This window comes from Phlebotomus papatasi, chromosome 2 (assembly GCF_024763615.1).
Source record: "Phlebotomus papatasi isolate M1 chromosome 2, Ppap_2.1, whole genome shotgun sequence".
Lineage (NCBI taxonomy): Eukaryota > Metazoa > Arthropoda > Insecta > Diptera > Psychodidae > Phlebotomus > Phlebotomus papatasi.
In genome coordinates this window covers 72,880,530-72,895,409 of record NC_077223.1, presented here as the reverse complement: position 1 = coordinate 72,895,409, position 14,880 = coordinate 72,880,530, and the positions used below count along the sequence as shown (strand labels likewise).

Sequence of the window (14,880 nt, the reverse complement as noted above, 5' to 3'; positions counted from 1 at the left end):
TCTATTTTAACACTGATTTCCACACACGAAACACAACTGATTGATATTGTGCGCAAAAGTTTGCCATCGAATAAAGCATTCACCAATTTTTTGCATACACCACGAAAAAAAAAGCAATTCTGGCGTCAGCACAGACAAAAATCCTGACAATTGAGGGATTTCAAATTGGGTCAATTTAGCGCCTTTTTGCCACCGTACAGACAAAAAATGCACAATAAGTCAAAAGTCGTTGAGACTGATAGAATATTCCGAATATTCAATGATTTTCAAGAATTTAAGATATTTTGTTGCATTGTTTGTAACATTATGTTATTGACAATTCACAGATCAATTTATTTATGTAGTAATCTTATGTTAAGTACGTTCTGTATTGATCACAATATTTAAAAGTTTTCTTTTTGCCATTTTGAAAAGATATTAATCCGTGTGAATTTGACTTTAACGTTTCAGAAAAAGAGGAATGTTAATTTATTTGAAAAGTAATGAAGAAATGTACCTGAAATTTCATGTTTTTTATAACATTTCACAAGATTTATAAATTTTAATGAAAAGAGCAATTTATAGAAATTTCTTTAAGGACGATTGGAATACTAGGGGAAAGTAACTCTCCCTTCGAAAGTTCATGCCATCGAATAATGTGAGTTTTCTTTTACTTTTCTTAAAAGACTTAAACATTTTTACATATTAGTTAGTTTATCATCAAATTCTGTGATAATTAGTGTAAGTCTCTTAGGAAAGTCAAAGAAAATTCACATTATTCGAAGGCATGAACGTTCGAAGGGAGAGTACTTTCCCCTAGTGTTCCATAAAGAATTTTTTTTCCTGAATATCTAAAGTCTTTTTATCTCGATTTTGTTCGTAAATCATAAAGTAAAAGGTTGTAGAAATCTATTTAGTATATATTTTGCAAATCTCTTACTCATTTCCTACATATTTATTGAAAAAAAGGGGAATCAGTGGCGCAATAGGCAAGACCATTGGTTCTTGGGCGGATCGATTTCACTGAAAGACATTTTCACTGTGATATAACGTAATAAAATGCACCGCCTCGCCCAACAACTCCGGGAGCATGGAAGAAGCATTCATAATACGGGGAAGGCGCTCCTGGGCGGTCTACAGTGGACTTCGCAGATTCTTCCAACACGGGATATGACATTGTAAAAATGATTACCTTGTAATAAACATCTCGATACGATTAATAATAATTGAAAAAAATAAGAAATGTACGAAGCCAGAAAATGTGTAAAACGTCAGTCTTCCCCTGCAGAAAAAAAAATATTTTGTAAAATTGTTCGTAAATGTTTCTGAGTTCCTACGGTGGAGTTACAGAATGCTCATAAATCGTATACGTAGTTCGTAAAATTTTGTACTTTTTTCACAAAATTGTTCGTAACATTATAATTTGACGAACAATTTTTGTTAATTCACTAACATTTGTTAATTTGTGTTTGTTTGACAAAACTGTACGAACAATTTACAACATTATACGAATATTGTTTTGTGTGTTCACGAACATTTACGAACAAATATTTGTAAAAGAACAAATATTGCTCGTTAACACTAAACCTACCAAGACCCGGCCAAATTCACCGGTTTAAAATTAACACGTATTTAAACAGTACAATGCCACTATCAAACTTTATGAATTTCTTAAAATATGCATGTAATATTATTTTTCAGTGTTTAAGTTTTAATTTTTTGCTCTTTTTCAAGAAAAATTTGTTGTGTATCCTACCCTACCGCGGTTTGTTATTTGACCGAAAAACGACCGAAAACGGTTGGTAGATTTAGTGTTAAGCAACCATCTTACGAACAATATTTGTAAAAAGGACAAACTTTTACAAATTTTTTTGTATTTTATACGATGTACGAGCATTTTATAACTCTCCAGTAAGAGTTCATTAACTTTCACGAACAATTTAACGAAATATATTTTATTGTGGAACTTAAAACCGTCTCGTTCTTGAACGGTTAAGGGGTTATATTCACCTGAAATTCTTTGATCTTTTTTTGGTCTTGTGCGTAAATTCGTAGAAATGTTAAGAATGTTGTAGGTAGGCAATACATGATTTAGTGTTGAAAAAAATTAGTTCTCAAAAATAACGAGTTTTTTGAAGCAACCCCGAACAACACTTTAAACGCGTTTTTCTCGAAACTTTGTTTTTAAAAACGCCTAGCATGCAGCCGTATTCAAGTAATCTTAATCCGATTGACTTGAATTTTTCAAGATGTCTGATTAGATAGGTTTTCTAAAAAAAATACATGTAGGATTATTAATATTTATGAACAATAACATATTTATAAACAAATAAAAGTCGATTTTTACTGCTTGAATTTCACGGAGAGAGCACTATTGTAATCCTTGGATTTTAAGTTATCATCTCTCTTGGGTCATATTTCGAAAGGATTTTGGAAATTTGGTGTGACATGATAACTTCTTTTCGATTGCAATAAAGTATAACGCTGTATTATCCTTATATTTTTGTTTAACTTTTTTTTTTTTTGAAATAAAGACAAAATTGGACAAAATAGTATAGTACGGTGGAGTCATCACTTAAGGGGTTACATGCACCCGTTACATGGGTCTCTCAGGTCAAAACATAGGCCTTTTTTCTGATAATAATTTATTGTGTCGAAAGTATTTTAGAAATTTCAACTTTGGGATATGAAAGAGTAACTTAGAACAAAATTTAAAAAAAAAATTGAAAAAATCTGAAAATTTGACGATTGGTACCTGATTTTCGGAACCATTCCTCAAAAAAACAGACCTTGCGGTAGGCAGAATTTCTCTCAGTATCTTTGATCTGACATCAAAAAACCAAATATACTCTGTTAGAGGATTAGTTGGACCCCTGCATGAACGAAGAATTTAAAAAAAAAAAACAAAATTTGGATTTTTGCCAAAAGTTTTTGTAAAAAAGTACCAATTTTACCCTAGTTTTCAACACATTTTGTATTGTGAAATGGTTATGATTAAAGGAAGTGCAAATCCTTCGTTCAAACAGTAAATAATACTTCTCAAAACAGATATGCAAAATTTCAGAACGATCGGTTCAGTGGACTCTGAGGAATCTTGACTACCGCATTGTAAAACGGTGTTTTGAGAAAAACGCGTTAAAAGTTTTACAACAATATGCGCGCGGGGGCGGAATGCATAACTAAAACTGGTTTACCTCCGAGTTTTACTCCGATAGATTTGAAATTTTCAGAAAATATTTTTCAGAAAAAAAATTAAAAAAAAATGATTTTTTTAACCTCAGAGACCCATGTAACCCCTTAACACTAAACCTATCGACCATTTTTGGTCGTTTTTTGGTCAAATGACAAATCGCGGTAGGGTAGGATACTCAACAAATTTGTCTTGTAAAGGAATATAAAAATAAAATTTAAACACTGAAAAATATATTACATGCATATTTTAGGAAATTCATAAAGTTTGATAGTGACATTATACCGTTTAAATATGTGTTAATTTTAAACCGGTCAAATAAATTTGACCGGGTCTTGGTAGGTTTAGTTTTAAGGACGTTATACACTTATGGACAGTTTGTAAAAATCATAAGTTCTTACCTAAAACATTTCGAAAAATCGCAAAATTGTTAATCACATCATAAACTAAAAATTGTATGATTTTTCGAAATCTATTTTAGGTAAAAACTTAAGATTTTTGCACACTGTCCATAAGTGTGTAACGTCCATTACACACCCTAAATACATTAAAATTTAGGAATATTATCGGTTTTCATGAATGTCAGCATCTGGAATATTCTAGGGAAAAGTACTCTGCCTTCGAACGTTCATGGTTATGAATCGGTAATAAAACGGTTATGAACCGATAATTAATTTTTGTATCGAAAACAAATTGTGTTACACCTACGCTATTGTTGGGCGAACATTTTTAAGATGACAAATATGTGGAAGAAGACCACAAATATCTAAATCGCTTTTCTCACGAATGGACTACAGGGAGTTCCGGCTTAAGAAAAACGAACTGAAAGAATTTGATATGAATTGCAATTTTTTTCAAGCGGCAAATTTGAAATGCACTTCTTATGAACCGTTGGTGCTGAAAGTAGGCTGAATAATTGGCGACAAGGATTTCTTGTAATCTTGTATATCACGGCGTTATCGTAACTTACAGTAGACTATCGCTAATTCAGCTCTTTTAAGATCGGGCTACTTTTTAATTCGGGTGGCACTTAAATTCAAAAAAAAATTATTGACATTTTTCAAGTTTGATTATGATTATCAAATGAAGCAAATATGCTCAAATTTGTCATGATTTGTCTTAGCTTTGATGTGATTTTGCATTATTAAGTGATTTTTATGAAATTTACCATAAATATGAGTATGTAAACTCGATATGTGTATGCAGATGAATAAACAATCGTTGCATTTCAAAAAACTGTCGCCCGAATTTCTCTTTAATTCGGCTGACATTTCGGTCTCAAATGCCCGAATTTGAGAGAGTCTACTGTATTTCAAAGGTATCTCCTGAAGATATGCAATTTTACTGTGTCACTGCAGTTAATTCCCGGGCCTTTTTTCGGTCCCGAGAAATTCTTTCAAAGCGGAACTTCCTGTATTTGTCAGTTATAACACTTTAATTTGGAGTAGACGATGTGTAAAAACCACTGTAAATTTCCAATCGATTGATTAGTTAACAAAGTCAAAAAAAATATTGTTAATTTTTGGAGTCCAACAAGATATAACCCCTTAATAATTCAGTTCAAATTTGATTTTTTTAATTTATAGGCAGAATTTTTATCACAAATATAATGTACTTTTTGATGGAAAAGCTCTTTTCATCTTTCTGTACTTGTAGAAGCAAAAACAGTAGAAAAGAAGAAAAACTAAGCCGTTCTGGCTTAAGTAAACTTACACTAGGAGATGCCTCCCTGTGCCTTATTAACAATATGAAATTTAACTTAATCTAGAAAATTTGCCTGAAAAAAATACCATGCAGGAAGTAAACGAAAGGAAATAAAACAATTATTTTTTCAATGACTAGATACACGATTTTCTTTATTTATATATTCTGCCAGCATTTTTTTAGAGCATTTTGCAAGCAGGTATCGTAAAGAAGTAATTACCTTACAAGTATTATTTATAGAGTAATTTTTCTTTTCTTCATTTTCAGAGAAAAAAAGTTCTTTTTATTAGAACGAGGCATTACAAATAAGACCGTAGATATCTCTTTTTTTCCTCTTTTCGCCTTATACTCTTTTATAATGCTAAAAATTCTTACTGTTCATTCACTAAAATTTTTATTTTTACTTTTAGCAGATAGTTTATCTTCTCTTGGAATATTATTTACACAAGGAAAAAAATGCCGCATAGTATATTTTTTTTCTTAATCTCTTTCTCTCTATACTGATTTATTACTATTGTTTCTCTTCTTTTTTTCAATAAACCTTGTTATTTACAAAATACCACAAAATATTGTGATTAAAGAGGGGAAATTGTTCTTTTAACTATTTTTATTCCGCTGATCTTTTTTCAATCTTTTTCTCATCTTAAACTTAAATAATTCGTATGAATGACACAACTTGGCACAATCACCCGGCAATACACCTCAATTTTCAATTTTCCCGACTTTCAGCGAAAAAATATTAAATATTTATTAAATATTTTTGTTTTCCTCTAAAATTAATTAAAAAAAAAAAAACAACGAAAGTGTGCTTTTCGAATTTAAATGTGTCATTTTGTAGCAAAATTAATAGGTGCAAAAATAATAAAAATTAGACTTAAAAAACCCTAAAATAGAAGAATTAATTTAAAAAAAGAAAAGAAATAAATTAGTCATATTTTTGGATTGATTTAAAAAAAAATTCTAAAAGAGTCACAATAAATTACAAGTTTATCCCTTTTTGTCATACACTAAAATAAAATATTAATAAAAAAAATCGTGTGAAAGATCTTCAATGAAATTTCTAAATTTTCTATTTTGAATTTCTCTCTTTCTTTACCTTTTTTTTTGTTCCTTATGATAAATAACTAAAATGTTTTGCTTCCTATGCATCTTAACTAACTTGCATTTCTTCTCTATGGACCACTTTTATTTAAATTTTGTTAGGATAATGTTTTTTTTTCGTCCCATTATTTTTTTGTATCCTTTGATTCACAATTTGATAAATGTTTCTTATGTTGTCTACATTGATTTCTTTTTATTCTAGAGAACCACAGAACATTCAGCAAACTGTATATTCTCATCAAGGAATGGCAGTGTTAAGGGAGAGTGATTTGATGCGAAAATCGGTGGTTTTCTTTTATTTTAAAAATTAAATCAGCTCCAAAGAAGAGTGAAAATTGTAAATGAACAGGCCTTATGGTGATTGAGAATCTCAACAAGGTTGAAAAGAGAAGAATCTCAGCTACCATAAGCTTATCTGAACTTATCACTGATCGTTTTGCATTCTAATAGTTTGAATATAGAAAAATAACTAAATAACAAAAGAGTTGCTTGAAATCGTTTAATAAACATTTGAGATAGCGTCCGGTCAATTTCGGTATAGTAAGGGTCAAGTTGGGGTAAGGTAGAGCGGATTGGCTATGGTTGCGACACATCTTTGGAAATACCTCAATCCCAGATATAACATACTAAAATTTTACAGAAATCGGTTAATAAAGACTGAAAAATACAATTCGGTCAAGTTATGCCCAACGTACAACAACTTTTGTTTGTAAATGTTTTCAAAATTTCCTATTTGAGTGAACGAGATGACTAGATCGTAGATCTAGATCTCACTCACTCTCATTGAAATGTCAAAAACATGTTTACAAAACAAGTTATTGTGCTTTGGGCATTAAACCCAGCGCACAATAACTTTTTTTTGTAAACATGTTTCTCCAGTCGCAAGAAAAAAGCTTGGGAAGAACAATTAGTCAGTGCAGTTGAGGAGTACAGAGCGCAGCGGCACCAAGCGCGGAAGTTTTACCAGCAAGTCCGGGGTATGAAGCCATATACGCCATGAACTTCATACTATAAGGACAAACAGGGGAATCTGGGGTGAAATGATAACTTTGGCTCTCGCTAGTATCGATTCGACACTATCGAATCTCTATTATCGTTAGATCCAAATGATGAGATGAAATGAGTGTCGGCTCATCACGAATTATCGGCTCGTTATTGTGACACTTTGGGACAGTGAAATATAACCTCACTCTCGCTTGTTTTTATATTGCAATGAATGATTTTATTGCTTTAAAAATTAAAAAAAAAATTAACAAAGAAAATATTTTTCATGGAAAGTGTGATTTTGGGGAAACTAAACATTCATTTTGAACGAGAAGACGCAAAAACCGCGTTATGAAAATTACTCTTTGAAGCTTCCGGAAAATGTGTGAGCATAAAAAAATCATTTATGTAAAAATCTATCTATTTACACGTATCTTTTCTGTTTGCCTTGCATTTTTACAAAATAACAGACCCTCGAAGACACATTGCACTAATGATACTGAAGAAATGGTTCCAGGAATTTCAAGAATGATATCCTTCTTTGTTCCATCGGTACGCGGATTCTTTTTGGATTGTGAACTTTAATAGTTCTCAGGGAAGGGCAGAAGGTCCAAAAGAAAGGTAACGAATTTGTGGTCATCTCCGACAACTCATGAGTTTCTGTTCAATATGTTCCATTTGGCCATAATGGATCTATGCGCAACTTCTTCGTCAACACTGCAAAGCGCGGCAGTTTGCTGATCTTCTTACCGGACACTGTCTAAACAAATACCTCAACAGATTGGGTGTTGAATGTAATCCAATCTGTAGAGGTTGTGACAACGCTGAGGAAACGGTCCTATATTATGTATGTGGCTGTCCCAGCCTTTACAACACCAGACGAGCTCTACTTGGAAAAGTGGTGCTAGACTGGAATGATCTACCAAAATTAAAGCCGGCTTGTCTAATATAAATATATCAATATATCAATATCAATACACACAACCCGTAAGGGACAACCATAAAGGGGATGCATAAGGGGCCCAAACGGAGACCTGGATGTAGCTGGCGAGTTGGCGAGGACATGGAGCGGCTGTAGTTGTGACTGGAGCTGCACGTGTATGGATGGAAGCCGCTTGCTGCCCCCAGAATGAATCTATCTATCTATTTATGTACATACTAAAAAAATGTAAAATGCTCATTAAATTTCCCTTAGAGAGTACAAATCGACAGCTATAGAGGTGTCGATAAATTAGTGGCGAGAATTGTCGACATTAGCGACAAAAAATGCAAGTTATCATCTCGGTCGCCCATAATCGATACTCGACACTAGCGATGCATTGCAATGGGACAGTTATCATTTCACCCCTGGGGTGGAAATGATAACTTTTCGACACTGTCGAATCGATAATATCGATAAATCTATATCTGTTATATTAAGTGAATGTCGACTTATTAGGGATCGTTGGGCCATTCATTGCGACATTCTTAAAAGAATGAGACTGCTGATAAACATCTATACTGGTCACAGGAAGTGCAGCTATCGTTTAAACTTTTTAGAATCAACAGTCGATAGTATCGAAAATAAGTTATCATGTCACCCCTGGTTTCCGATCAGAATGGCATCCTGGAGCGTTGGGTGGAGTACTTTGATGAACTTCTCAACGGACAGCTCAACGATGAGTTGGAGGTCCCAACAACTCAAGGTGTTGATACCATACTAAAGCCACCTAGAATGGACGAGGTGGAAATAGCAATCCGTTGGCAACACAACAGAGCACCAGGAGTAGACGAAATTGCAGCAGAGCTGTACCATTAAGGAGGCGCCCAACTACACCGAGTTGTTCATCAACTAGTGCTCCGTGTATGGGACGAAGAGGTAATGCCAGACGAATGGAAAATTGGCATTATCTGTTCTATACATAAGAAAGGAGATATCACAAACTTTAGCCACTATAGGGGTATTACGTTCCCAGCAACGAAAGTTCGCAGTTGGTACCACAGTACAAGAATACCTGAACAACTACCAGTCACCTTATGGGAATTTAACATAGCGTGACCCTTTGTGACTACTAGTCAATGCACATTCAGTGGCGCTGGAGCGGTGGCCACCGCTCTGAACTAGAAGAAGTTTATCATGGTGGCCACCGCGCTCCGAACAAATTAGGAGGCCGCCACCGTCGCAGCCTATTCAACCGCGAATCTTTTCGTTGCGGGGTTGTTGAGTACCGCCTATAAGATATTCTCCACTATTCTGCTTGGTCGAATAGCCCCATTCGCTCAGACCATTATTGGACCATACCAATGTGGTTTCACTCCAGGCAAATCAACAACAGACCAGATCTTTTCCCTTCGGCTGTCTATGGAGAAAATGACAGAGCATGACCAAGCACTTCACCATCTCTTCATCGATTTCAAAGCAGCCTACGATAGCATAGTCAGGGTAAAACTGTACGAAGCCATGGGAGAATTCGGCATCCCGAACAAATTGATTAGACTGACTAAGATAACCATGACCGATGTGAGGAGCAAAATAAAGGCAAACGGATCGCTGTCACGAGAGTTTCACGTGAACAACGGACTCAGACAGGGGGACGGACTATCGTGCGTCCTCTTTAACCTGGCACTGGAGAAAGCGATCCGTGACTCCGGCGTGAGCATGAGGGGGGTCATACTCAATAAGTCCACGCAGCTCCTAGCCTATGCTGACGATATTGACATTATGGGGCACAATCACAGAACTGCACAAGAGGCCTTCATCCAGATTGAACATGCGGCACGAAATATGGGGCTACAGATAAACGAAGGCAAAACAAAGTACATGGTAACCTCGTCAGCAGCAACTCCGGCAACATTCACGGAGAGCATCGGTCAAACAGGGTTCCCCATGGGGGACTACAACTTTGAAGTTGTCAACTCCTTCATGTACCTCGGGTCAACAATCACAGCCGACAACAACATCTCAACAGAAGTCCGCGCCCGGCTGCTGAAAGCCAACAAGGCCTATTTCAGTCTATCAAGAGTTTTCCGGTCCAGAAACTTAAGCATAAAGACTAAGCTACTGCTGTATAGGACTATGATCCTGACAGTCCTCACGTATTCGTCGAAGACGTGGGTCCTAAGCAAATAGAATAGTGAAATCTTAGCCGCGTTTGAGAGTAGGACGATTCCGGAGCCTATACAACTATGAGGTATATGAGCGCTACCGAGAGGTAACTGTCGTCAAGCAAATACGCCTCAATAGACTCCGGTGGGCTGGTCATCTGGTTCGCAAGGATGAGGACGACCCAGCCTGTGTAATTTTTATTCGAAATAAAGGAAATAAATATTCAAAATTTGAAAATTATGGTAAAATGTTTTTTGACACTGACCTAATCATTTACAATTGTCTTCCCTGGAGCTGTAAGAAATTTTGTGAAAAATTTTCCCCTCGGAGAAGCTTTTAAATAAATAAAAATTATATTAAAAAAAAATAAAAAGGTGTCCATAGCTATAGCAGAGAGAATAAAGCTTTTACCATAAAAATTCAAGCATAAATAATTAAATAAAAGTTATTCAGATTAGTTTTAAGATAATTTAGATGTAAATTGTTTCAACTTGTATGTATAGATATTTTATACGTGCAATTTATGTTTTTTTTTCTCTTTTTGTTTCTTTTCTTCAAGAGTAGTAATACTACTTAAATGAGTTCAATGTTTTATCAGAGATAGAAACTTATTTTTATCTTCGTCTGTCTCTCTTCACTTTTTTTTCATTTTTCATATATTTGTTTGCTTCTTTTTTCTTTTTGATTTCCTACCAACCTCTTTGCAACTCCATTTTCTCATAAATAATCACGTTTGTTTGTTTGTTTGTTTTTTTGCCTATCGTTTTACCTTCCTTTACGCTCAATTGCTCCTTTTTCCTCTCACTTTGCGGATCAATCGAACAACGATGCCAGAAGATCATCACTGTTGGGATTGTTGCTTGATCCACTAGACGGTGGTGTATTGAGATCCTTTGTTGGATGGTCCAGATATGAAAGCAATTCCATCGCGTCAATGTTACTGTCCGAAAGTAGTTGCAACTGAAATAATACACAAGAAAAGCATTGGAGTATTCAAAATTGCTGCTAAAGAAGAAAGCTACAGGGGAAAGCGCGCTACCTTCGGACAATTTATGCTTCGAACAAATCATTTTTTTCAATGTATTATAGTCAGACCATGTAACTGTGACGATTGCAAAACTCGGATGCCGCGATCGATTCAACTCCGATAAATCCACTTAAAATATAATTTATATTTTTATTTCCATAATTAATCTCTGCAATAGCATAAAATAACTATTTTACTTTAGGAAAAAAAAAATTATTTTTTTATCGGTTTCATAAAAGGGTGAAACAAATATTTTTCAAACTCGCCTCGGCTGGGTTGTGTACTAAAAATTTCATTTCCGAGAAAATTTTGCTGTTGACAGCTCGTCGCTGGCAAATGTTTAGTGTTTTTTATTTATTACGAAATATTATTTTCAATCAAAATTATTATTAAAAGTGAAGCTTAGTTATTGATCTACAAGGTGAGTAAGAGTATATTAATGATATATTAATAATTCATACGGAAATAAGTGAATTTGTGAATGTTTACATTACGATCGTAGTCGGATGCTGTGAATATCAATGTTTTGGTTCAGAAATTGCATTGTTCAGGACTCTTTTTCTGTTTCAGATGCCGAAGGGAACAAAAGAAAAGACCCATTAGGACAAGCCCTACTCTAAGGAAGGTCTTAGGAATGCCTTGCAGTGTGTACGAGATGGTTCTACCATAGCATATGCATCCAAAACATTTAATGTCCCAAGAACAACACTGCACAACAAATTGACCGGCAAATACCCGGAGGAGTGTCCCAAAAAGAACTTGTCAAATGGATCCAGGGATGTGCAGATGGCTGGCATCTCATCGAAAAGGAACAAGTTCTGGACAGCGTAAAACTCATCTGTGAGATCTACAAAATTCCAAACCATTTTACAGATGGAAGATCCGGAGACGTTTGGTTCAGGAATTTTCTTCAGCATCATCCAGAGCTCAGCAAGCGCAAACCAAAATCCTTCTCATTAAAAAGAGCTACTGTTACTGTTGAAGACCTCACGGAATGGTTTCTGAATTGTATTGCATATTTCACAGAACACAACTGCATTAAACTTTTCCTTAAAATGAGCATCCGAGTTTGATCGAATTCAACGGAGTTAGAAAAAAGCATCGCAGTAAGGTTCTTGCGCATATATTATATTAATATTATCGTAATATATAATAATTTATAATAATAATTTTCTTCAATATTATTGCTAAAATTCTTTTTCTATCGTGATTCTAAATGAAACAAAGAATAATTCTATTGATTTGGAATGGGGAAAAAATATTTCATCAGTCCAAAAACAAGCGTTAAAGTCGCAGTCTAAGGGAAAGTACTCTCCCTTCGAACGTTCAGGCCTTCGAATAATGTCAATTTTCTTTTAATTTTCCTAAGAGCCATACGCATATCTATTAATTATTAGTTAGCTCATCATCAATTATTGATAATTACGTCATAATTATGTATTCACATTATTCGAAGGCAAGAACGTTCTAAGGTAGAGTACTTTCCCCTATAAAAAGTATCGGGATAACCTCTCTTTACTATAAGTGAATTTGACCCATTATATTATATTTTAATATCTAGTCCGATATCTCAAATTTTGAGAAAAAGCGCTATGGATGAAATCCATAAGGAACATAGAGCAGAAATTGAATTGTCCGAAGCTTGAGTCGTCCGAAGGCACCTCGCTTTCCCTTACATTCAAGAAATGTTTTTTTATTTTTAAATAGTGTCAAATATCCAAGGTTTGCAGAGTTCTCGAACTCGTAACTCAGATGATATACCCTTAATTTTGCGTCATTTGTTTGAGTTACTAAAAATATCTTTAGCAGTACAATTCACGAGGAAAAGAAACACGCCTACGAGTTAGAAGAACTTCAAGAACTTTTCCAGTGTAACATTTTTATGTTTTCCAATTAATGGTACTCTTGAAGGAATCCATTTGAGAATAAAAGAAGGCTTACAAGTTATATATGCAACGTAAGGATTCTGAGGCTTGTGATCGTCACGTTGAAGAGCAAAAAGCTGCAAAGTTAGTTGAAAAGCTGGAGCTTGACTACAGGATGGCAAACAAAACTTTTTGGGTACAGTCCGAAGACATAGACCTAGAAGTCACATTCAAGGAAGGAAATCTTCTGGCCAAAGAGCGAAAGGTCTTGATTGTCTGGCAGGAGTACTTCTCAGAATGGCTCAATCCTCAACAAGACACCAATAATGTGAGGTAACAAGGAGTAAAGGCAGTGAAGAAAGTAGTTTTCAGAAAATGAACTCCAGTATGCGATCAGTAAACTGAAGCATGGAAGGACTGCAGGAATTGACTAAATACGTCTCGAAATGCTGAAATTCATGGGTATAGCAGCGGTCCGTTGGCTCAGGCATGTTATTAAGGTGGCTTAGCAAAATGAGAGAGCACCAAAGTGCTGTCAAGTTGGGGTCATTGTACCCATTTTCAAGAAAGGAAACAAGAAAGACTGCTCTAATTATAGGAGAATTTCCCTTTTGAGTTTGTCCGGCAAGGTGTATGTCAAAGTTCGTGAGAGAAGATATCGAAACATAGTCGAACCAATGAGTGACAACAAAGCGGTTTCAGACACCTGGTAGAAGCACCACGGATCAGCTTTTACCCTGAAGATTATTGTTATTATTATTAATCGTGTCGAGACATAAAATTTATACATGTCTTGCCCAAAAACGGGCTACGTCAATGACAAGCGGGGTTGCAGACCTCAAGTCCCCTACTCCGCAAGAAGCAGGAGACAACGGAAAAACACACAAGTGTGGGGTAGTTTGAATTACCGCACAGTCACAAAGGACATCACATTCGGAGTAGCCCCATCGCCGCTTGTTGTCTCTCGATCGCGCTACGCCGCATCTCAAACGATTGAGAGACTTCTACGTCGTCCAGTTTTAGTCACCATCAGGAGAAAGACCTTCCCTTAATTCGACAAAATCTGGTGGAAAGATTTCCCTCCACAGATTGAGTCTGCCTCCTCTGGCGCTTTGTCAAATGGTTTGACAGGGTGGCAAAAGCTCCTGCGAGATTTCAGCTTTGCCCTTGGTTTTTTGTGACCATGGAGAAGATACTTCGGTTCAGAAAGAACCTTCGACATTTCTCTAATGGACATGATTTGTCTCCTCACCCGTGGTGGAGCATTTCCTGCTAAGGGATAGAGTTTGTCCACGAGAATGCTTTTTAATCATTCTGTTATAATACAGGCGGAATCGTTAAGAGAAGCGTCAACTTGCTTAGCGTTCGCGGATCTCTCCCATACTTCAGCTGTGTACTCTGCTACGGAAAAAGATAGGGCAAGTGCAGATGTACGCATTAGTTTTGACTGAGCACCCCACTGAGCGTTGACGAGTTTTCGCAGTAAATTATTTCTTGTTTTCACCTTATTATATTAATTATTTCGTGTTTTTATCATGTTCGTGACATTACTGCAGTGAGTCTTGTATGTAAGTTCGATCGAGAGTTACGTCAAGGTACTTAGGCCTGAAATTGTGTTTCAGAAAGTTCTCCTCCCATCTTACATTCAAGCGAGTCTTGGTCCACCTGTGACGCAGATGGAAACAACTTACCTCTGTTTTAGAGGGATTTGGTTTTAGTTACTTCTCCTTGTAGAATTTGGAAAATTTCACAAGGCAAGTCTCAAGTTAGGACTCTACGTATTAAAATTTATTTCCTTAACAGGTAGAGCCAAGTCATCCGCGTACAAGAATGCCTTGGATGGAGACAACAACGACTGATCATTTATGTAGATATTAAACAAAATTGGACACTACCTTGCAGTATGCTATTTTTTTTTACAATCTCCATCTGCTTTTCTGACTAC

General features: G+C 35.5%; 1 protein-coding gene across 5 annotated transcripts in view; it reads right to left on the bottom strand.

Moving 5' to 3' along the window:
• Nucleotides 1-4,995: 4,995 nt before the first annotated feature.
• Nucleotides 4,996-14,880, bottom strand: part of LOC129804307 (zinc finger MIZ domain-containing protein 1) — a 37,367-nt gene continuing 27,482 nt past the window's right edge. For all 5 annotated transcript variants that reach the window (XM_055851478.1, XM_055851475.1, XM_055851477.1 and 2 more), the window contains one exon: nucleotides 4,996-11,003. In XM_055851478.1, coding sequence (XP_055707453.1) covers nucleotides 10,857-11,003 — 147 coding nt within the window. In that variant the 3' untranslated portion in view covers nucleotides 4,996-10,856. The remainder of the gene's footprint in view (nucleotides 11,004-14,880) is intronic.